This window comes from Alosa pseudoharengus, unplaced genomic scaffold (assembly GCF_046254945.1).
Source record: "Alosa pseudoharengus isolate Yale_2024_CS ecotype anadromous, Long Island Sound unplaced genomic scaffold, YU_APseudo_1.1 YU_APseudo_1.1_scf_3, whole genome shotgun sequence".
In the NCBI taxonomy this organism is placed as follows: domain Eukaryota; kingdom Metazoa; phylum Chordata; class Actinopteri; order Clupeiformes; family Clupeidae; genus Alosa; species Alosa pseudoharengus.
This window is the reverse complement of record NW_027468718.1, coordinates 29737177-29759645: the sequence shown is the minus strand read 5'-3', so window position 1 is coordinate 29759645 and position 22469 is coordinate 29737177. Positions and strand designations below refer to the sequence as shown.

Here is a 22469-nt window from a genome sequence, read left to right as displayed (position 1 = left end):
ACACCTGAAAGGGGAATAGATGGGGAAAGGTCTGCATTTCTATTTACACTGTGCATATGTGTGATTCATTACTTGTGGACTTGTGATCGTTCAGAGGTGATTCGCAAATGGGTGTGAATTGGTTCGAGTCAAGTGTGGGTCCCATTTTCAAATGTCAGTTGAGAGTGGCCCTCGGGTCTAGAGATCAGTGTATTGTGAGGTGGCGAGCAGTGGATGTCATTAGCATCACTAGACGACCTCTAACACCTGCTTGTGAATATGCAGCGGGGAGGTAACATCTCCCTGTGACCATTGATGTTCCTGAGAAATCTCAAATAGGTTCAGGCTACCAAGAAAAAACAAGTAGGATAAGGTAAACACAAAGTCTAGACATGTAAATCAATGACAGCCTAAAAGACTAAGGTAAAAAGCATGTTTTACATGTGGTTGGAGGCTGCACTTATGAGTCATTTGTGTGTAGGCAACGCTGTCATCTCAACTGGCTGAATAACACTGTGGCACAGGAGCACAGAAGGAGACATTATTGGTGTCGACTTTTCTTAGGCATCTGGCAAAAATGAAGACCTCATGTTAAATAGCATACTAATGTGAAGAAAAAGGTGTCCACCTGAACAATATGTCCAGATATGTATCCCCCCTCTCTCTCTGTCTCTCTCTTTATGTGTGTGTGCGTGTGTGTCTGAGAGAGAGTGTGTGTCTCTGTCCCTCTGTGTGTGTGTGTGTGTCTGAGATAGAGAGAGAGAGAAAGAGAGAGAGAGAGAGAGAGAGAAAGACAGAGAAAAGAATCACATCTACACTCTTGATCATGTTTTTTGGTGTTATGTGTAGGTGTGCCAGGTTATTTTCCTCAGCCAAGATGCAGCTGGCCTTTAGTCCACCATGTTCCCCACAGCAGTTTTGGGTCAAGCCTGTCCCTGTACACAAATGGAAAACAGCATCGGCCAGCAGCAACAAAAGAACACAGTCTGCTCGCTTTCTCAATCAGTCTGTTTTTTGACATTTATAAAGACGGAGAGAATTTGCTGGCCAGCTCGAACGACCAGGAAAATACGCAAGCAATAAATGTGCTACATGTTTTAAATGTGTCTACACGCCATTGCATAGTGATCTATTTGTTGAGGGACTATGCAATGTCAAAAGTTAGAAGCAACTGTCATCATTCTGTGCATTTTGATGTTTTATCATGGGTTTTAAATTAAATCTTTAAGTTTACATTTGAGGGTGCCAAAAATGTAATTGGGAAAGATGAGCGATCGCATGCATTTTCAGAGACACTATTTCATCATGGCTAAAAATCATGGTTGTGAGGCTAAGAATAATTCCTTCATGACAGATTCAATTGAAAAAAATACATTTAAAAAGTGAGACATATGATGCATATTGAACATATTTGATTGACAGTGCAGACAGTGAGCGTCAACAGCTTAATCACACAAAAATGACCTAGTTTTATTTGATTACTAATAAAACAAATAAACTAACCAAATTGACACGTCTGCAAATAACCCAGAGGGCAGATGAAACAGACTAATTAGCAGCTACTGCTGACGTCAAGCCTACAGCTGATGCTGTTTGGAACACACAGGAGATGCTCCAGCGGCTGCTTTCTGCGGTCACTCAGGAGATGCTCCAGCGGCTGCTTTCTGCGGTCACTCAGGGGATGCTCAATTCCTCCGTTCATCTACAGCCTTACACCCTTTTGTCACGCTGAGGAACTGAAAGAGGCGTCAGCTTGTTTGTTTCTAGTGAACAGTGACCTCTTGTGGCAATTCATTTAAGTAGCAGAAAAATGCTCCATCTACTGTATCTACTTTCTACCACTGCCTGACTGTCATTTGTTATACTTTTACCATGTTTCAGTTCACTACAGAGCTCCTGCATGCTATGTCATTAAAGAGGAAGTGCAACTGCAAGTTTGATGGATTATTTCACTGCACAGTGTTAATGATTTTGGAATGGAGGTTTATTTACTCAATATTTCAAAACCCTATCAACTCCTTTGTGTCTCTTTCAGCTCAAGGCTCCAGCCATCTGCAGGTGTTTTTGAAGTTTATCGTTCAAAGCTTCCCCTGCCTCGGTGTTCGCTGTAACAACACCACTGTTGTGTGTGTGGGCAGGCAGGGCTGACGAGATACAGCATGTGTTGTCAGGGCTGTGTTGATGTCCTTGCTCTACCTCCCCTCTATCTTCTGGTGTCCTTCCTCCCGTGTGCGGTTCCGAGGACATCAAGGAGCAGCAGCAGGTGTCTGTCCAGCTGGGCCAACCACTGATACACTCAGCCTGGGAGAGAAGGGAGTCTCTCGTACAAGAGTCTCTTGTTCCCCGACGGAACAGGGAGATATGCTGTCGCAGCCACCCTAAAGGCCATTTGATACTTTCTCTGGACTCTGAACTTAGGTCTGTTTTTTGTCTGTTTTCATTCATTAATTTCTTAATTTATTCCCTCTTTCTTTTTTCTTTCTTTCTTTCTTTTTTCTTTTCTTTATTTCTTTACACATGCATTTTCATCTCCCTTTGTTGCTTTTTCATCACTCTCTCGTTATTTGATGCTCTCTTTCTATCTGTTTTTGGCTTTTTTTACAGGGTTAAGAGGACCCCACTGACATCCTCGCCTGTTCCACCAGTCAATACAGCACACATGATTACCATTCAGAGTCAGTCTGAAGTTTACACCCAGCTGCCAAGCATTACAGGGCCCAGATATGATTTGCTCTGCCATGATGTTATTATGATTAATATCAAGCCTGAATGCATTACTATAGTAAAAAACAACCTTGGAATTAGTTTCTGGTTATTTTGGGGTCGCATGATCAGTGTTGTTACCAAAATGAGATTAAATTTGGAATGTTGTTATGTTTTATGTTGTGTTGTCAGGCTATATTTAGATTGGGACTTTGTTTCCTTAGTTGCTAACAAACACAATTCTTCATTTTTACTGAAGATGGAAAATCCATTAATCAAATTGTAGTAGACATTATAATTTTGCAATGTCATTAATGTTTTCTTGACACTAGAGGGTGCCATTATTCTGGAAATTACTCTCCTTAAATGCCAGTTACTGTAATAGAATCAGGTTTATGCGGGTGAGATAAATAGCTTCATATGGTCACTATAGCACGCATCTGTAATGGACACTGTGTCTGTATCGGGAGACGAATAACCTTCAAGACCTGTAGAAACTAACTGTAAGCTATTGTAGGCACACAGCCAGAGCATTTTTGGCACCATGGGAAATTGTATAGTTGTGTAGACATGATGTCCGAAATCAGTGTAATAATCTGTGAACACAAAGATATTCTGAGATGTGGCGTTGATACACTATGCATTTAGGAAGTATTTGTTTTTGATGGATTCATGTGGTCTCATGTGGTCACAGATACAGTATACTGCTGACAGGACAAGGCTATCCAAAATTGATGTGAATTGCCGCAGGTTATGTGCCAAAGGAATGCAAAATTAGTTGCCTTAAATATCTTATGGAGAAATGACGTGACAGTTATTTTTGTCTAAGATAACCGTTCCCTCATTTAGTCAGGGCTATATTATTTTGCAGCAGCAGCAGTGAAGAGTTGTGCTGATTTTCTGAAGGTCTGAACATAATCAACATATCCCAAGTGTACATCAGACAGCCATTAGGAAGCCTGTTGTTAAGTACCACCAGAAACCTTTTCCTCGTCTTTGGTGTGTGTGTGTGTGTGTGTGTGTGTGTGTGTGTGTGTGTGTGTGTGAATGTGTGTTTGTGTGTGTGTGTGTGTGTGTGTGTGTGTGTGTGTGTGTGGTTACATGTTTGGTTTTCCTCCTCAGAGTGCCTGTTTAAAGAGGGCCTTGAGTTCCTTCCCAGTGTCTGTGGGTGGGGCCGTGCAGGGACAGAGCCTTCCTGTCACTGACCCAGTCTCTCCCTGTTATTTTGGCTGAGAGGTCGAAAAAAAAGTGACAGCTAGTCAGAGGACACGGAGGAAGATGACAGAATGAGAGGAAATGGTAATGGACATACATGATTGTTACCAAGGTGTGGTGAGATTGAGTACATAATGGTAGTTTTGGACTTCCACCCTGCCGACAGACCTGAAGGTTGTAAAGCATGATTAATTGGTCATCATCATCCAAGATTGCTACAGAATTATGTGCATTTGTGTATGTGTATCTGTGATTATTTATGAAAGGTGAAAGCTTTTAAAATCCATATCTTTTGTTAATTTTAACAAAAACTGACCCAGAGTTAAAGTCTCTAGCTTGACAGTCAGAGCCATATATCCTCATTTTTAAAATGCTTTTTGAAGCCAGCAGGCCTATTAGCAGAGCCTTACATAACATCATTGTGGTCATTATTATTTGAAGGCCACAAGTCTTTAACCCCTCTGGACACAGGCCAAGTCTTTCTCCTTGACATCAACCCTTTCACCCTCCAGGTCCAACACCCTGAGCACCGTGGGTTCCCTTCCCTGCCAGCCAAAGGTGTTAGAACAAACACACAAAGAGGAGAAAGAAACAATTGCTTTACAAAAAAACAATATCTGACCTGGAGTCTCCGTTGGTGTTGACAAAAGCCAGCTGTTTCATCAGTGGTCTATCCGGTGGGGCCAAGGATCTATGGTGACATTTTCACAATGTTTCAGTCAAAAAACCCAATAACAACATTGTTTTGCACACCCGAGACTAGCATTATGCTTAAGTATGTTTTTAAGGGTGCGTTTGTAGCTGGTTCCTGTCGTGTGTTTCCAAGGGCTCAGCAGGTGGCTATTGTTTTCCTTCTGTGTGTTTGACAGGTGGTACAGTTGAGGCCCTGAAAACCATGTCAGATTTCTGGCCAGTTACCATGCCGCTGTGGTCTCTCACACTACAGGTTATAAATAGATCTACACATGCTGAAAGATTTTTGGAGCAGGAAAATGTTTTTTCCCCTGTCAGCTCTCCTCTCATTACCTCCATTATAGCCTTCCTTCCCTTTCTTTTCCATGTCTCTTGCTTTTCACTTCAGTGATCATGACTGCTGAGATGTTGCACCTGTCCCTCACTCCTCTGCCCAATTTTTTACAGATACATAGCACTCCTATCCTCTAGTACAGATACATAGCACTCCTATCCTCTAGTACAGATACATAGCACTCCTATCCTCTAGTACAGATACATAGCACTCCTATCCTCTAGTAATTGACAGATGCAGTAGTAATTCCTGGCTAATTCTCCTCTGCACTGTAGCTTGAGTGTTATTGTCTTGCTCGCTTTGTCGTCGCTTTGGATAAAAGCTTCTGCTAAATGAATAAATGTAAATGTACATGGAAATCTCTTGCAGAACAGTGCACATCTACCCTCTGACCACCAATGCGCTCAGTGCACATCTACCCTCTGACCACCAATGCGCTCAGTGCACATCCACCCTCTGACCACCAATGCACTCAGTGCACATCCACCCTCTGACCACCAATGCGCTCAGTGTTGCACCTACAGTACTTCATTGAAATTCAACCTCAACAATGATGCCTACCGCAATCTCTGTACTGCACCAATTTTGGGCATGTCTACACACACCCAGACAGCCACAACACTGCATAGCACATAATCAACCTCATCAATCATGACACCTGCATTTCCTGATACCTGAGTGTTTAACCATCATACCACTGTTACACACAAACACTCTGGAGGTCTGTATATCATTAACATTTGCATCTGACAAACAACAAGCTGCCACAACACCACCATTGCTACCATTAAGTGCCTGAAAAGCACTTACTTTTAACACATGATCAATACAACCTCCCCCAGGAGTATGATGAAAAGGGCAAAAAATGAAACTGAAGCTTTTCCCAGTGCCCCAACAGATGTTTGAGTTTTTCCTTTGCCCTGATGGTCTGTTTGAGGTGGTTAAAATAACATGTTGGAAGTTATTTCCATTTTACCGCCAGTCAAAAAAACACCCACCAAAGTGACTCAAGTGGCTATTTTTGCCCAACTACATTTGGAAACCCATTTCAACTGGGGAGGTTTTCTGTTCATTTACACCAATGTCTAGAAATAAGAGGCTGACCTCTGTCACGTACAGCAGGAAAGGCAGTGTGGATGGACACCTGGCAGGGCTCCGTACTTACAGCTTTGCAGCTGGCGCTCTGAATCCACTTCAGCTGCCTCTGGGTCTGCATTCACCATTCCTCACTCAACACCAGCATCTGCTTGCTCACTACTGTGTGTGTGGGTGTGTGTGTGTATGTGAGTGTGTACTGTGTTTGTGTGTGTGTGTGTGTGTGTATGTGTGTTTTTATGTATGTGTGTATGTGTGTGTGTGTGTGTGTCTGTGTGTGTGTGTGTGTGTGACTACAAGCCCACTGAGATCATGCAGTTATTTACTTTCTAGATGTAGGAAAAAGACACTGGTTACCAATAAGCCCACATGTTGTGCAGAGGTTTAATAGAAGGCAGTTTCTGTACGTCTGGATTCAGGATTCTGATGACTTCAGTATAAAAGGTTTTGGTAACAAGTAGATGAAAAATGCCATCCTGGCATGTATTAACTGAAGCAACATATTCTAGGAACTAGAGTGCACATAAACACCTAAAGTGGTAAAGTTAGATAACCCTGTGATCTGTGAGAAATGGCCTTATTACGGCTGACCAGCAGTGTAGTGACCATACCACAAACCAACACACCCTGACAATAAAGATGGCTGTCGATAATTTGTAGTTACCAAAGTACCATATTGCATCATAGTGTGTGTATATACTTGTATTTATTATGTATGTATGTATGTATGTATGTATAAAGACAGCAACATTTATATCATAGAGTTGTTGGTTCCAGAGATCTAGAGCCTGTAAGTAAAATATTTTCCTGGATTGTGTTGGACTCGAGGAATACGGTTTTATTTTATTTACCAACATCTGAGGAGGGGTCAGGAAGAAGTTCAGATGGCTTTCCTTAAAAATAAAGTCATTTAATCCCACAATTTCACAGTAGTGTCACGCAGCGCTTCTAAGAAATAAACCCATGGGCTAACAACCTTTGATCTGGCTTAAAGTGGAAAATGCAGGCCCTATCTCATAAAGCACTTTGATCTGTAAGCTGTAATTGCTATAGTGTAACAATTTCGGGTACACTGTAACTACCAGTAGCCTACTTTAGATAGTCTTTGCCAGCAATGACATGTTCAGGTTAAAACAGTATCTAAAGACATTGACATCAAATAGGTCCAGTTATAAAATGTTAAAACATACCAGACTAAATACACCAAACAGACTTTATTTGGCATGAAAGATTTAGTGTAGCTTATTATTTTTGTCACTATCAGGGTTTATTGATGGATTCTATAATGGTTGGAATAGTCAACACTACTAAAAATTCCTGGGAAACCTATCTGCCCAGCACCCTACAGCCACTGTAAAGTAGCATTGCAGACCCAGACCAGGGGTGATGGGCACTAATGTTATTCTCCCTAAATTGCCCTCCCATGTCCCCTCCCATTTCACTTCACTTCCACTGCGAGCGCCACGCTTTCCCCTCCTAGACAGCAGCCCGAATTTGGCTTCTTTTCTAACATTCGGAGGTTCAGGCGTCCCTCTGTTGTGGGGGGAACGAAATTCGTATTTATTTCTACGACTATTTATAACCACTCAAGAAGAAAGGGACTCATAGTCTTCTTTGTAGTCAAGAGGAATTTCACAGTATAGTTCAGTGGTAACTTTCCCCGTTTTGAAGCCCGCATTATCAGTTTTGAGTGGGTCGCCCTTTCTTTTTTTTATGCGCTCTCAGAAATTAGTGTTCCTTTTGTCGTATTTATTTAACGTTTGGTAGAAACAACCATTTGCCTCTATCAAAGTTGTGGCAGCTGTCTGGTGTCGTGCTACTACCCCCACGGATTAAGTCGCCACAGCCAGGGATGGAGAAACTCTATCGTTAGCCTCACACAAGAGAGAAGTGTGTGTATGTGTGGCGGAGCGGGTCTCCCGGTGTTCGGCCTTCAGTGAGCTGGATATACCGCCACAATGGGTTGCGGCTTACGAAAACTGGAGGACCCGGAGGACAGCAGCCCAGGGAAAATTTACTCCACTTTAAAACGACCGCAAGTGGAGACTAAAACTGACACAGTTTACGAGTATGTATTGCTGGACTTCAGTTTAGAAGGTATGTAGCCTACGAACACATGTTAAACTCGCACCAAAGTTGCCTCACCGTTGTAACAATGTAACGTTATTTTCACTCGCAACGCGCGCACACACATTTCCATTCACAATTTAGTGGATTGTCCGTCTGTCGTAGCCTAGTGACAGGCTTTCCTATCTCTGCGAACAAAAATGGGTCAGGAAGGTTTTCCCCTCGCTTGCCTGCTTTATGTGAACGTCCGCACGGAAAACGAGTTGCAGACTTGAGGACGCCTTGGTTCTACACGAGATGTCTTTTCTGCTCCATCAACTCCAGACTTGCTTGACTGCTCTATTTATTTTCTAGTTTTGAATGTAAAGACATAACCTAGTGTTCGTACCCCCCAGTAGACCATGTCCATAGTGGCCGTAAATCTCTTCATGGGCTTGACCTATTTTGAAATTAAATTATAATTTTGTATTTAGGAATAAAGCAGCGCATTCTCATTGGGTCAGCCCACTTCATGAACTGTTGCCATTGGCAGAATCCAAACCAAGAGTTTGTCATCATGTGGATAAACTAGGATTACACTTTCACGTAGTGTCAGAATGGGTGAACATGTAGGCTATGTTTCCATGGGATCTGATAATGTTTTTTTATACTGTAGCAGTTGGAGCAGAGGTAAACCCATGACGCTGATTTGGTGGTGGACACTGATCTGCTTTCCACTGACACAAAAATCAAATGTTCTGTAACGGTGCTTGTGATGTACATTATGCAGATTAACTCAAATCAGTTGAAAGTGTTTTCCCCTTGCACTGCCCCTGGTGTCCTGCTGTCTTTTGGTTATTTATTGCTACTGTCTGGATACTCTTTCAGCCTTTTTTAGCTTGCTTTTAAAAGTATTATGACAGAACTGATCTTGAGAGATAATTGGTGTCCAAAATAGTTTCTCTCTTCAGTCACTTTCTCATGCATAAAAGCAGCTTGGTCTAAATGCAAAATTTTTTTGAAGACAATCTCAGAATTCTACTGTATTTTTTGCAGGAAATATACCTTTTATCACACACTTCTGTCTGAGTCTTTTCTAAGACAGAAGAAGATGCTTCCCAGTCAAAGTTAAATAATTTTAGACCCATCCTGTCTTGTCATTTTTGTTTGGTAAATGAAGGTGAACTCAAGCCCAGTGCAGAGAGAGAGAGAGAGAGAGAGAGAGATTCCAGAGCACATGGTTCTCAGGGCATGAATCAACAGCCTTGCCAGTGTAGTCCATTACCCATTCCGTTAGAGCACCTGGGCTGCACATGTCTGATCAACATGCTTAGCGTACCCTAGGGGAGTCTAATAAAACATAGTTCTCTTACAGATAGTCCAGATAGGAAGACTTTCATGCAGGCATTAAAGTATTAGGCCCAGCTTAGTGTGTGTTAACATGGGTATAACTTTCAGTAGTTTCTAAACTTGAGGTAGTATGATTTAAATTCAATAAGTGTATATGAGGTTGTCTGACAGAAATAGTTGGATATGTGAGTTTTTTCACAAGTCTTACATGATTAAGAATGTATAAGCAAACACTGTTGATCAGCACAGCATGCATATCAGACAGTTGAAGTCTTGGTCACTGGAAAACCATATGTTTTATGAGAGCGTTGGCCAGCCAAGATGACAGATTATAGACAGATTAGTCTTAATCACCCACCTTGGATCAGCCTGTCCACTTTTCCCTTTTGCTCTAAATCTGGGCAGTCTCAGTGGTGGACTCTGGATGCTTGGCTCCGATTCAGCATCTTAGCCACCACCGGCTCCATCTTGAAGGCAGTGGCGCTTTCTGAGCCCCCACTCAAGTAGTACTGATGCACGCCATCAATTAGAAACAGAGGCCAAACGCAGCAGATCAAAGAACCTAATGGCTAATGCTAATGGCTAATGCTGCCCACATCCAATTAGCTGGGCCCCCAATCTCCAGTGTTGAGGAGAGAGACCCAGGCCCTGGGCGGCTGGCTCCCTGACACATGGAATGTGGAGAGGGAGTAAAAGAAAGGGCCAGGGGGATGTGGAGGAATGGTGGATGCTCGTTGTTTCTCCTCAGAGACCACCTCTCTTTCAGGTAGCCCAGCAAACTTCACAGAGATTACCAGACTGCTTACAAGTAGTAGCCACTGAGTCAACAAAGAGATTAGTCTGACTACACAAATACAGCAACGAAAGAATTGGTAGTGCATTCAGCACTCTCTATTTTCTTTTTTATTATTATTTTACTTTCGTGTTGTATAACATGGCATCATTACTTTGGCTATCTCAAAGTGGGTCAACTCAACTGTTAGAATTGTGGCCCACCTATCTGGCGATGGAAAAATCCTCTCAGACCACATAGGGGGCATTCCAGTTCACAGTCTCACAATCTAGCATAATCTCTCTCCCTGTTAATCTAGGACCCCCGGAAATGGTGGATTAATTCAGATTATGGCAATGTTTTTATATTAAATTTAGAGGAGAATAGAAGGTCGTCACAGCCAGGCCTTGTGATTTTTGTCCATGTCCAATCAGTTTCACTTGACTCGGAGACATTCAAAGGAAGTTCATCTGAGATAGAGGACATGGACATTGACAAAGACACAGATCTGTTTAACTGATGTGATGGCATTCCAGTTAAATAGTTTTCAAGACAACTGTTTACATAGTTGTGGTCATAACCCACATGACTCGGTCTGAAATGAGGGGTCAAGATTTTCTTTCCTTATTTTACCTCTGTCTTTTCAAGTGTTCCTTCTTCTCTTATACAATGAAAATGTGTTCTTTCATACGTTCCTCTTTTTCACTCTCCAGCATTCAGAATGAATCGTCTTTCGCTCCTGCAAACTCTTTGCCCCATAAAATCCACCCCATAACATTCTTTCTCTCTCTCTCTTTTTCTCCTTTCCTTTCTCTCTCTCATTCCCCCTTTTCTCCCTCTCTCTGAGAAGCCTGTTACCCCATAACCCCCCCTCCCCCAACTGTCCTTACCCCCCAACTCTTTCTTTCTCTCTCTCCATCAGTTTGCCTCATGCCCTGTCTCACTCCTGTTGATCTCTCTTTATTTACCTCCCTCCTCAGATCATTCCTAACCCCTCGTTTCCTCTCCACCCCCCCCCCTCTCCATCTATTCCTTTTGCTCAGTGTTTTGTGCTCACTCTCCCTTTTCTTTTCCCCCTCTCTCTCTCATGGTAGCTGTCTTTCCCTACGCTCTCTCTTTCCTTTCTCTGTCTCTGCTCTAGCTATCTCTCCCTTTTTCCTTGTGTGTTCTCTCTCTCTCTCTCTCTCTCTACCCCTCTTTCTTTTTTCCCTCACACGTAGTTGAGAACAGAGGCCTCAGTGTGTGAGCTAACGGAGGGAGGGAGGAGTGCTGTGTGTGTGTGTGTGTGCTGGACAAAAGCACAGGCCTTTCAGTGGCCCGTGTCACGTCTGAGCCTGTGTGACTGTGAATGCCGCCACCACCACCAGGGCTGTCGCTCACACTCCCAGATTCCCCCAGGAGCCGTGGGGCAGATGCCCCAGAGACCCATCCCTGGCTCAGGTGTGGTGTGGCACACTGCTGGGTGTCATTCTGTGGCTCTCCTGTCTCAGATATCCGTGACTTACAGACTCCCCCCCCCCCCCCCCCCCCCCCCCCCAAATCCCCAATCCCCTTCCACACCCGCTGGGATTGCTGCTTGCCAAAATGTGTTGTGTGTTTTTTTCCTCCCTGCACTAATTCCAAGTTGCTCTTGTTGTTGCCAGATTCACATGAAAGTTTGCTGCGCCTGTTCGGCAAACTGTTTATGTTTAAGTGGTGTCAGACTGTGGGAATTTGCTTCTGGGAGAGGGGTTGTGAGGGACATTTGCGCAGGAATGTGTAAAGTTTTTTTTCTTTCTCTTAGAGGGTAAACATGTCCAGTTTTCTAGATTTGTGCTCGAGAGGGAGAGGGTTTGTGAGTGTAAGTGTGTGCGTATTTGTGTGTTTGTGTGGGTGGTGGTGTGTGCATGTTTTTATTGTGCGTTGCGGAATGTTGTGTCTAGCGTGTATGTGTTTCTTTTGGGGGGTGCGGGGTAAGGGTCTCTATATATGAACAGCAGCTCTTTGTGACCACAGGAAGTGGTGTTGGAGGGGAGTGGGGGTTGCTTTCTGAAAACGCTTTAAAAAGGGACAAGACGTGAATGAGACATGCATTTAAACCACTCCCACACCACACGTACACATCCCACTGAAACGAAAGCACCACTCCCACTGGACTTTTGATTCAGTGAGACACAAAACACATCCAGGAGACAGCAGCTGTTCTTAAGCTGTCTCCAGTCTCCATCTTTACCATAACACTGCATCACCCTGAGAAAGAAAAGGCAGCAATTCTACTTGTATTACTTAGATTGTACTTGTTTTGACCAGGGGTCTCCAACCTTTTTTCCTCTGAGAGCTACTTTGACAAAGTAAACGTGGCTGAGAGCTACTAATGTTTTGTATCAGTCATAGTAGCATTTATTCATACAGCTGATATCCACCCAAAACAGCTCAATAAGCGTTATATGCATTTCTTTCAACTCCTTCACCATCTCTCTGTGATATATTTTGGAGAGCTTTTCAAAAACAGGTGGAAGGCTACTGGTAGCTTGCAAGCTAGGCTACCTGTTGGAGATGGAGATGGAGCTTTTCAGATGTAATCTTTGGAATAAGGGAGGCCTTTCAATAATAACCAATACATCCTTCTTCATGCCTCCAGGCAGCCGCCCCACGGTGCAGTACCTGTCCTCCCTGTGTGAGCTGCCCCAGGCCCTGCTGCCCTACTACACCCAGGGCTACGTGCTGGCGGCGCTCCATCCCATCATCCTCTCTGTCGGCCGCACCAGGGCTCTGCCCCTCAGCCTGCTATACAGAGCCATCATGACACGGCCCAGACCAAGGTAGGTACTAGCCACCACACTACTGCATTAAGGCAGAAGTAGTGATGGGCAAATGAAGCTTTGGTGAACCACTGAACCACAGCAGTGTGAACCTAGCGACACTAGCTGAAAAGCAAAAAGATGGCCGCCACACATACATTTTTCAACATAAAAGTCCTTAGCAAACCAATATTTTTGGTTACATATACTGGTTTGGGTAAGGACTTTTATGTTCAAAAATCTACATGTGGCTGCCATATTGGATTTTTTCATTAGTGTTGCTAGCTTCACACTGCTGTGGTTTAGTGGTTCACCAAAGCTTCATTTGCCCATCACTAGGCAGAAGGTATCTTTAAGCCAGCATTGGTCATTGGTCAGGTTATCATTAGAGATGTTTGTCCTTCAAGTCACTACCAGGGATACTGTACTCAGGCTATCATTGGTCAAGTTGTCCATAGACCATCATTGGTTATGTTGTCCTCAGATCATCATTGGCTCTCCTCAGGTCATTGCTGGTCTTGTTGTCCTGAGGTCATTGCTGGTAATCTCATCCTCAGGTCATTGGTCATGTAGTCCTGAAATCATCACCAGTCAGGGATCCTGGGAGGAGAATAATTCAGGACCTAAATTTCAGAGCGGGATTGCGGGTATTGCGCATAATTTATTCAAGTCCCGCAATTCTAGCCATCATAATGGGAGAAATTCCCGCTCTGTCTGAACCGGCGTGAATGCGGGACTACTGACTGGACGGACCAACTTTTGACATGAATTGAACGTAGCCCCATGCAAAGACACACTCACAGAACCACTTTGCGGGTGCTTCTCTCTATCTCTCTCGCTCAGCAGGATTTGTCACCGCTGAAGTCAAATAAGTTATTGTGCTTCTACATCAACTGCTAACCAACAGGGAATGAAAACAAAATTGTAGGTAATTGTAGTGTAATTGTAGGCTATACTCTGGCCACATTTAATCATGTGTATCATATTCATTAGTAAGTTGTAAGAAAATTCTGAGAGTTGTAAGCCAAGAACCGCTATAAGATGAGGGACCTTCATAGAGCGTTTTTCCTGAAAGCACACAGGGGTGAAGTGGGATCCCCCCTCCCCTACGAGCCTTTCCCCCTGGACCCAAGACAGGGTGGTCCAGACATGCCCACCTTCTGTAGTAAATATTAAATCATGCATGTGAGTGGTCTGCATATTTAATGAGACTGCATGGGGTGGGCTCAGACAGTTTGCTGAAGAGTTGGGTGGGGCGGGGGAGGTCATAGGTTCATAGATAAAAATGAGGGCTTCTGATTGGACAAGTCTTGCTCTTGACAACAGTAAAGGAGCCAATGAAGTTCTAGAATCCAACCAGGGTCGCTGGCCTCTCATTGGAGTTTCCATTCCTTCTCTGATGCTGTTACTACCATTATATTATTAAAAAGGGAATTCCTGGCAGCAGTTCCCACATCTAGTGCAGCCCTAGCCTTGTGTGTGCACATACACACTTCCTGTTATGCTTGGAGGGGGGAAAAGCCTTAGCTTGTGTCATGCAAAGCCATCTGAAATTTTCATGAGAAATGTCTGCAGAGTGGCCTGCCAGAACCAATTGAGTATGAACCCTCCAGCTGGACAGGGGACCTTATCCCACAGGGTCCACACATGACTTGTGACCCACCAACCAAGTAAACATCGCAAAGCAAGCTCAGCATGTAAACAACAGTTTCCCTTTTTTACTGCAAGTTTCTCAAAGTAACGAGGAAACTGGGAAAAACCAGACAAATCTTTGGCAAATTGGCTCTGCAGGTCAATTTCAATTGATATACGGTCTGGTGCTAACCAGGCTAGTCAATTATCGTAATTTCCCGTCTAGTAACCGAGGTTTATACATTGATTTCGCAATATTTCTTCAGCTATAAGGTTAACACATGGAGCAGGCTATACATGGGGATGCATTCCTTTTACATTTCTGTTCTTGATATATGAGGTGGAAAGTTTTACTAGTTTACTAGTAGGAAAATTTGACTATGGAAGCACATAAATCATTCAGACCTGTGTCTTGTGCCAATAGCACCTGTACCAATCTGATACAATAGTGGACTACCCACATAATTCACCCATACATTAATGATGACCACTAATTGTGTTCAGGATAAAGTACATATAACTGCTGGAAATATGCCTAATTCTGCCAAAGTGTATATGACCCAATGGCCAGGCTAATATGACCCTACTCTTCAATTTTTAGTTGTTTTTTAGACAGCACATTTAGCTCTTTAGGAATACTGTACATGACTAAACAATATTGATGTTGTGGTTTTGTGCATTTTGTAAATGTATATCTGATCTTTTGTGTGCGTGTGTGTGTGTTGCAGTAAGCATGCGATGCCCATGTGCCACAGTGTGCCTGTGTTGAGGGTGGAGGAGTGGCCTCTGCCTGGAGACGTCCTCACCGGCGACACTGTCAGAGCACTTATCGACAGGGTTTGTGCTATAAACTAAACTTGTTTGTGTGTGTGTGTGTGTGTGTGTGTGGGAGAGATAGATTGTGTGTGAGAAAGATATAAAGAGAGAGATAGAAAGAGATAGAGAGAGAGAGAAAGAGTGAGATTAAGATAGAAAGAGAAAGAGACTTTTTCTCAACTTAATCCATTGTACTCTGATTAACTATCTTGTTTTTTCCAGAAGATTCAGTACAAACAATGTACCTGTGTGTAAACTACTTGTATACTTCCCCCAGTTTAGCAGGTGTAGAACTTGTACTTATAGCAGTGAGTTTCCCTCCGACCCCAGATCTGTGCAGTGAGCCCCTGTAGTCTGCTCTGCCCTCCAGGTGAACAGCAGTGCGAGAGGAGGGGTGCGCTTCGTGGGCTCGGTGATTCAGCAGGCTGGAGGTGGCAGCGGCAGCCGGATGTCCAGCCCCACAAGGGGATGCCGCTCCCCGCCACGGAGCCCCCCACGCACCCCGCCTGGGGAGAGGGACCTGGAGAACGGAGGCTACAGTCCAGGTGAGACACTGCAATACGGCTGAAATGATGCTGGTTTATTCATGCTTGTGATTTTTATTCAAACAAACTGAATGTTTGGCTGCTCAATCATGCAACATGTACTAATCTTCTTCTATGGAAAACAGTATTTTGATGATGGTGTGTTTTTACAATTCTGGCTAGTCATAGTGCCATAGTGCCAGTGCCTAGTCTTTCATTATGATAGTGCGGTTTTTGTTTTTTCTATCCCTGTTTCAGTCGGATTGCCAGTGCAGTTCTTTACAGACAGTAGGTTGATGTACTTGCAACAAGGACACTATTTTCAGCTCTTCTTAAAACCCTGTCAGCAACATCAACAACAACAACAACAGCAATGACAGCAGGCTCCCATGTCTCTCTCTTCTTCCCGTGTCCTCTTTATCTCCCCCCCATAATCTCACTCTATCTCTTTCTGCCCCCCTCCCCTCCTGGAGTGTCAGGTTAGCTCAGTTTAACCCTTGATTTGTGTCTCCCTAATGGGAACTGTAGTCGGTGTAGCCTAGTTGCCCCAGGGCCTTCTTTCACTGTACTGGTGGTGGTCATGTAGAGGACATGGAGTGCCTTGTCAACCAGACATGCCCCTGAAACTGCTGCTGAGGAGAGTGAATATGTGTCTGTGTTGAAGTACAGGAGGCTCCTATAGAAGCAAAGAAATGAGTGTCTGTTCATGATGTAGTGTTTTTGATAATACTTTGAATTAATTTGTTCAGGCTATGATGGCAGTAAGCTGTTTCAGGGTATGAACCTGTAAGCAGTTGGCACAAACTTAAAGACCAAAGGACCACTAGCTTCTTATCAGAAGTTCATGCCCTCCCTTTGCCCTTAATTTGCATTCACTTCTATTCTGTGGTGTGCACAGGAAGACAGACTGACACAGACACATATGGCTTCTTGCAAGGACCCTCCCTGACAATGCTTGATATCAAGGGGGCATTATTTTTTCTAATAATGTTTTTTTCCCTCTGGCTGAGTTTCCACTTGATAGTTGATGGGAAATAAAAAAACTGCCAAATGTTAGCAGACACTTGGCTCGGCTGTAAAAATCAAATTTACTCCCCTAAGAGTTTTAATGCACCATTATGCAAGAATTGGCAGCCCGTACCATCACTTTCAACTTACTTTACCATCATTTTTCAACACAAGTCTATCGGACCGCCATTAAGGTTGAAAAATTACACTAAAGTGCTGCCCAGTGTGTCAAAAAGTGATGGAAAGGGTCACTTATCTGGCCCAGTACATCAACGTTTCATAGTACAATGCTAGGTATTCTCGGCATGCAGTGACAATGACCAAGATGCCAATCTTCCCATTACCAGTCCAAATACCAACAAACTGATTTTGAAAGTAGTCATTTGAAGGTAAAACTGTTAAAGTATTTTTGTTTTAAGACTTAATATTTATTTAATTTCTTCCCTCTTTAATTTCTTTCTCTTGCCCAGACCTGAGGCTAATGGTGCTGTTCCACTCCTGGGCCGCTGGTTGTACCCCGCTGGACGCCCAGGGATGCTGCTACCACCAGGGGGCGCTCTCCATGCGCGTGTCCAGGAAGGGCCAGGTGGTCAGCGCCCTGGAAGCTGACTGGCTGGAGCTGACCGCTGCCTACTACCGCAAGGGCTGGTCATTGGTCGACTCGTTTGTGTACTGGGACACGCCCAAAGGTGATTACAGCTTGGAGTCACGATAGACTGGAGAATTATCCAATCAGTGTTAAGTCTCGACACTGAAATGAGAAATTGTGTGTGAGCCGAATGTATTATGTCTTATTTTCAGTGGCCCGAAGTTAGCACTCAGTATATGCAGTCGTTCTCTTTGTTTGTAACCTCACAGAAGTCATATATCTCTGTCCCCTTCAACACATACATGGAAAACAAACATTCCAAATAGTGCCTCACTGGTTGAGTCACCCCAACCACATCTTCAGCAGATTAGTAGTGTGCTGTTTAGCCACGCATAGACACTTGTGCTGGTCTTAGTTTGCACTCTTGCATAAGAGATAAGTTTTTCTTTTTTTCCTCTTTCTTTTCCAAACAGACGTCTAGCTTCCTATCATCTTATAAAGTAGAGCATGAGCTTAACAGAAAGGAGTAGAGAGAGAGGGGGGATTAAGAACACTTTGTCCTCAGACATCTCTCGCGGATCCACATCTGCCTCTTGATCTTTTCCCCTCCATCATCTCTCCATTATCACAACAGATTGGTGAAATCACTCCTTATTTATACACTCCGCTCCTCACCTCCCTCCATTTTCTCTTTCTTTCTTTTCAATCCTTCTTTCTCTCCCAATGGGCGACTTCCTCTTTCCCTCCTCCTCTGTCCTCACAGGGGCTATATTTAGTGCTTGCCTCTCAACCTTGCGACCTCACTTCCTGTTTCACCACAGACTGGCAGGAGCTAAATCAGACACACTCACAGACATCTGGGGCCTGTAAATGTAGAACATGGAAGAACATGCTCTAACACTTTCCACCTTAAAAAAAGACAGCCCCCATCACATGCACACACACACACACACACACATTTGTGTGACTATCAGAAAGTAGTTCATTGTCACTTTATTAGGTCACCAAGTAAAGACAAATTCTAACTTCTTGATTGAACACCTGAATTTCTCTCACTCTCTCTCTTTCTCACACACACACACACACACACACACACACACAGACACACACACATAGGGACAACAGTTTATGTGCTGTCAGGACCTGAAATTAAACCTATGCACTGTTGTTACTCTGTTGTTATTATATTCTAAGCAGGTGGTTATGTGTAGTATCCCCTCCCAGCATGTGGACTTACCTGCCGTGTTTCTCCTCCTCAGGTGAGCCTGTTCCCCGGTCTTTAGAAGGGCTATTCATATACGAGGAACGCAGCATGACCGCTCCAGCCAATGACACCATTGTGGTGGAACAGTGGACAGTGATTGAGGTGAGCTGAACTGACATATTGCTGCTTGGCATGTTGTCCAGTGCTCTGGATGTGTCGGATCCTATCGTAAACGTGTTAATTACCAACCATTTCGTTCGAAAATTCTTAAAACTAAATAACAAAATAACATTTGCTAAATGAACCATACATTTTTCAGTAGCCATAGGTGTGTAGATTTGAACAAAATCTAGTTTGGTTCTTACCGGGGCTTTTACTGCCTGAAATATCCGATTTTGTTTACCACGCTCGGAGGTTAGTGCTGGGCTGGTGGGTGCTTATTCCCAACCTTTCCCAGGCACATCAACGGTTAGCCCGAGAATTCTTGTCGGCAAATCAAAATTCCACTGGAGCTCCAAGCAGATTTGTACACGCAGCCTTAAAACACTGTTTACAGCTCTTCGAGTCATGTAATGTAAAATGTAATTTTTAGTACATAGCTAATTTAGATAAACGTATGGTGTGGGTGCTTGCATTTATTTAGGAATCCGCCGTCTTGGTTTGTATAGAAATGAATAGTAAGTGACACATTCACGCAAGAGGACGGAAACACGGGGCTGGTGGTAATAGGGGGCGATCCGATAAGTGTCTTCTTCTGGTCCATCCAGGGCTCGAGTGTGAAGACAGACTACGGTCCACTGCTTCACACGTTGGCTGAGTTTGGCTGGCTGCTGACCTGTGTGCTGCCCACACCTATTATACGCCATGACAGGTAGGTCACGTATAGAGACTAGTTTATAATCAGGACACAAACACACACACACACATCTACAAAATCACATATAGACCAATACATAGACACTGGACCCTTGTCTAAATCTGCACAAATTAAAGCACCTCTGACGTAAACTATACTACGTTTAGTATTTACATAATTTTCAATGAGTGTTGGAAACACTAACTCTGATATTTTCCTGTTGCTATAGCGATGGGAATTTGGCCACAAAGCAAGTTGTGTTCCTGCAAAGACCAGTGAAGGGTCCCTCGGTACAGCACCAGAACCAGGTGAGCATCTGGTTAGCTCCTTATCCATAGCATGTTACTACCTCGGTATCAATACATCTCTAGACTACTTCTAAACTTCAGTTTAATCGCAGTTGCTATCTTTGGAAAGGAAATTATCGGTATGTTATTTTTGACACAAACAACCGGAAACTCAACTTTGCTCTGGTAGCAGAAAAACCTTGGAAGAGGATGATCATATCTTTTGTGTGATCTCTCATAATCTCTCTTGACCTTTCTTGATCTCTCCCTTGCTCTTTCCTTCCTGCTCCTCTTCTCCTCCTTTATCTTTGGTTCTCTCTCTTTTGTCCCTCTCAGGCTGCGTCCGGGCATAGTGAGGTGTCCAGTCGGTCCGTGAGTCGTGGCGTGAGTAGCCCTCAGATGGAAGAGCTGTCGCCGTGTTCGGGGGGCATTGGTGGCTTCCCGGTGTTCGGAGGTGGCTACTCCAGCGCCCTCTCTCACCTGGAGGAGGGCGGCTTTGAACAAGACGATGGAGCGGCCGAGGTCACGTGTATGTGACCCCCCCCGATGATGGCGGCTCCGGCTGCCTGATTTCTACCCTCTTCCTGATTTCTACCCTGACCCTAAAATGACTTGACTGGTTGAATGCAGAAGGACGCTTGTAGGTTGCGCCGTTCGGCCATGTTGTATTTTGCAAGCCAGCGTGCAGTGAAATGCCACAAAGGGGGTGGAGTACGTACCGCCCCTGGTAAAGAAATTGGGATTTGTCAAATGTGAGGTTCCTTAAAACCCTCCTAGCCAAGAGCGTATTTTAGAATCACTTCTAGCACTTTTAATTTCAAAGCCATATTTACCATTAGAAGTATTTATGCATTTTCGTGGTCATCTCAGTGAGGTTATTTTATTTTTATAGGAAAGGCCAGCATAACTAAAAACCGAGAAAAAAACTAAACAAAGCACAAGTACACAATTGTTTAATTTTAGCACCACAGTTTCACTCAGTTAAAAGCATTCGCTTGCATTATCACTGGCATAGTAAAAGCAGGTGTCCATTGGAAGCCAAGGAAAAAGGAGAAAATCTTACACAGATACAACTTTATTTGCTGACAACACACCGGTGGTGGGATGCATCTTAAGAGTTTGATTCCGTCCCTTGGATTTGAGAATCTTTTTTTACCCAACATCTTCCTGTTTTTGTGTTCTTGTCACCTTTTATATTTACGTTTCCCACCACGTTGGTTTGTTCGGTTCAGTACTTCACTGTCACAAAACAGCCTGCTTCTGGCACACAGACACAGACAGACACAGACACAGACACAGAGCAAAACAAAGGAAAAACTGATTTCTTTTGTTCATATCCTGTCAGCAGTTACAGGCAGGATGTAAACATTTATCAGGTGTGTATATCCTAAGGTGCTCCTGACGGTACTGAAAGTGTCCAGACCTCAGTCATAACACTAAACACCACCATCTTCTTTTGGAAACACTCAAGCTTCGACCGGGGATTCACAGTTCCTGCCAGGAGGTGTGTGTGTGTGTGTTTCTTTACATCTTCAGACATGTAATGGATGGTGGGACCAAGACTGAAACTACTGTAATTGTGGCAAACACTTAAAATGTTTGCAGTGTCAAAACTACACTAGCCATAGAAGATGAATGGTGCTCTCCATAAGCCAATCCACACGGCATTATCCTCAGCTTCAGTATGTGCTGTTCTGGCATCATCTTGAAAATGTAAGGTACCAATATAAACTGTTCATTGTTATAGTGACAGCAGCTGCTGTTTTCATTAGGGATTTGACATATTATACCATGCCAGGAGTTCTTTATTTTGTCACATATCACACAGAAATTGTGGAGAAGGGCTCCTATGAGATTTTTTTTTTTTTTCTAAAGCATTCTGACTTTATGGTATATATGATGAGTGGGCTATGCCAATGGTTGAAACTATTTCAGATGACCTTCTCCGTTAGTCATTTATAGTGTCCTGTCAATTCAGGCAAACCTCTGTACGTGTTGCTTAGGACCTTTGACCTTTTTAAAAATGCTTATACTAGAACCTCAAGCTGCTGTACAGGACAAGTAACCCATGAAAATATTTTAAGTCTTGTTTTATATTGACAGATTTTTTTAAGATGGTGAATGCCATCAGAAACAGTATTACCAACCTGCTGCAGTATTTCAATTTCAATATTGTAATTTCTGTAGGTGTTTATATAAAGTAAAGTAGATATTTCCCATGGGAGTCTGCGTATTCTTTGTTTTTTGATAATTGACATCATCGCTGTCTTGCAGGGAGGCTACACCAGTCACGTAATTAGCTTCCACTATAATCAGGGGAACTGGCTACACCATACGTGATAACAGGTCGTATGTTTGAAAAAAGTTAAGTTTTTTTTTTTTGCGTTCCGTGAACGGAGTGCTTCAGTTGTGGACCCAGTGTAACTGGCTATTATACTGCCGACATGATAAAACCAAACAGTGGTACTGCAAGAGTGCTCTGCATCTTCTTCTGCATCACTGGAGCAAAACCGCTATCAGTGTGAATGTTTAATAGGGCTGATTATGGTGGGTGTTTCTTGTGATGCTTCTTTGTATACACGTACA

General features: G+C 43.5%; 1 protein-coding gene across 1 annotated transcript; it reads left to right on the top strand.

Annotated features, from left to right (window-relative positions):
* The first annotated feature begins 7485 nt into the window (after nt 1–7485).
* rftn2 (raftlin family member 2) lies at nt 7486–22082 on the top strand. The gene is made up of 9 exons (XM_076263950.1): nt 7486–8116; nt 12808–12988; nt 15328–15436; nt 15786–15960; nt 17418–17636; nt 18796–18902; nt 19508–19611; nt 19826–19904; nt 20220–22082. Exons 1-9 carry the CDS (start codon nt 7978–7980, stop codon nt 20418–20420), a joined length of 1314 nt encoding a protein of 437 aa, XP_076120065.1. The 5' UTR covers nt 7486–7977; the 3' UTR covers nt 20421–22082.
* Nucleotides 22083–22469: the final 387 nt, after the last annotated feature.

What these genes read in the sequence shown, in the direction of transcription:
- rftn2 (XM_076263950.1), top strand. Translation starts at nt 7,978, where the DNA reads ATGGGTTGCGGCTTACGAAAACTGGAGGACCCGGAGGACAGCAGCCCA. An exon ending in ATGACACGGCCCAGACCAAG is followed by an intron (nt 12,989 to 15,327) that starts GTAGGTACTAGC and finishes TGTGTGTTGCAG; the next exon opens with TAAGCATGCGATGCCCATGT. An exon ending in GAACGGAGGCTACAGTCCAG is followed by an intron (nt 15,961 to 17,417) that starts GTGAGACACTGC and finishes TCTCTTGCCCAG; the next exon opens with ACCTGAGGCTAATGGTGCTG.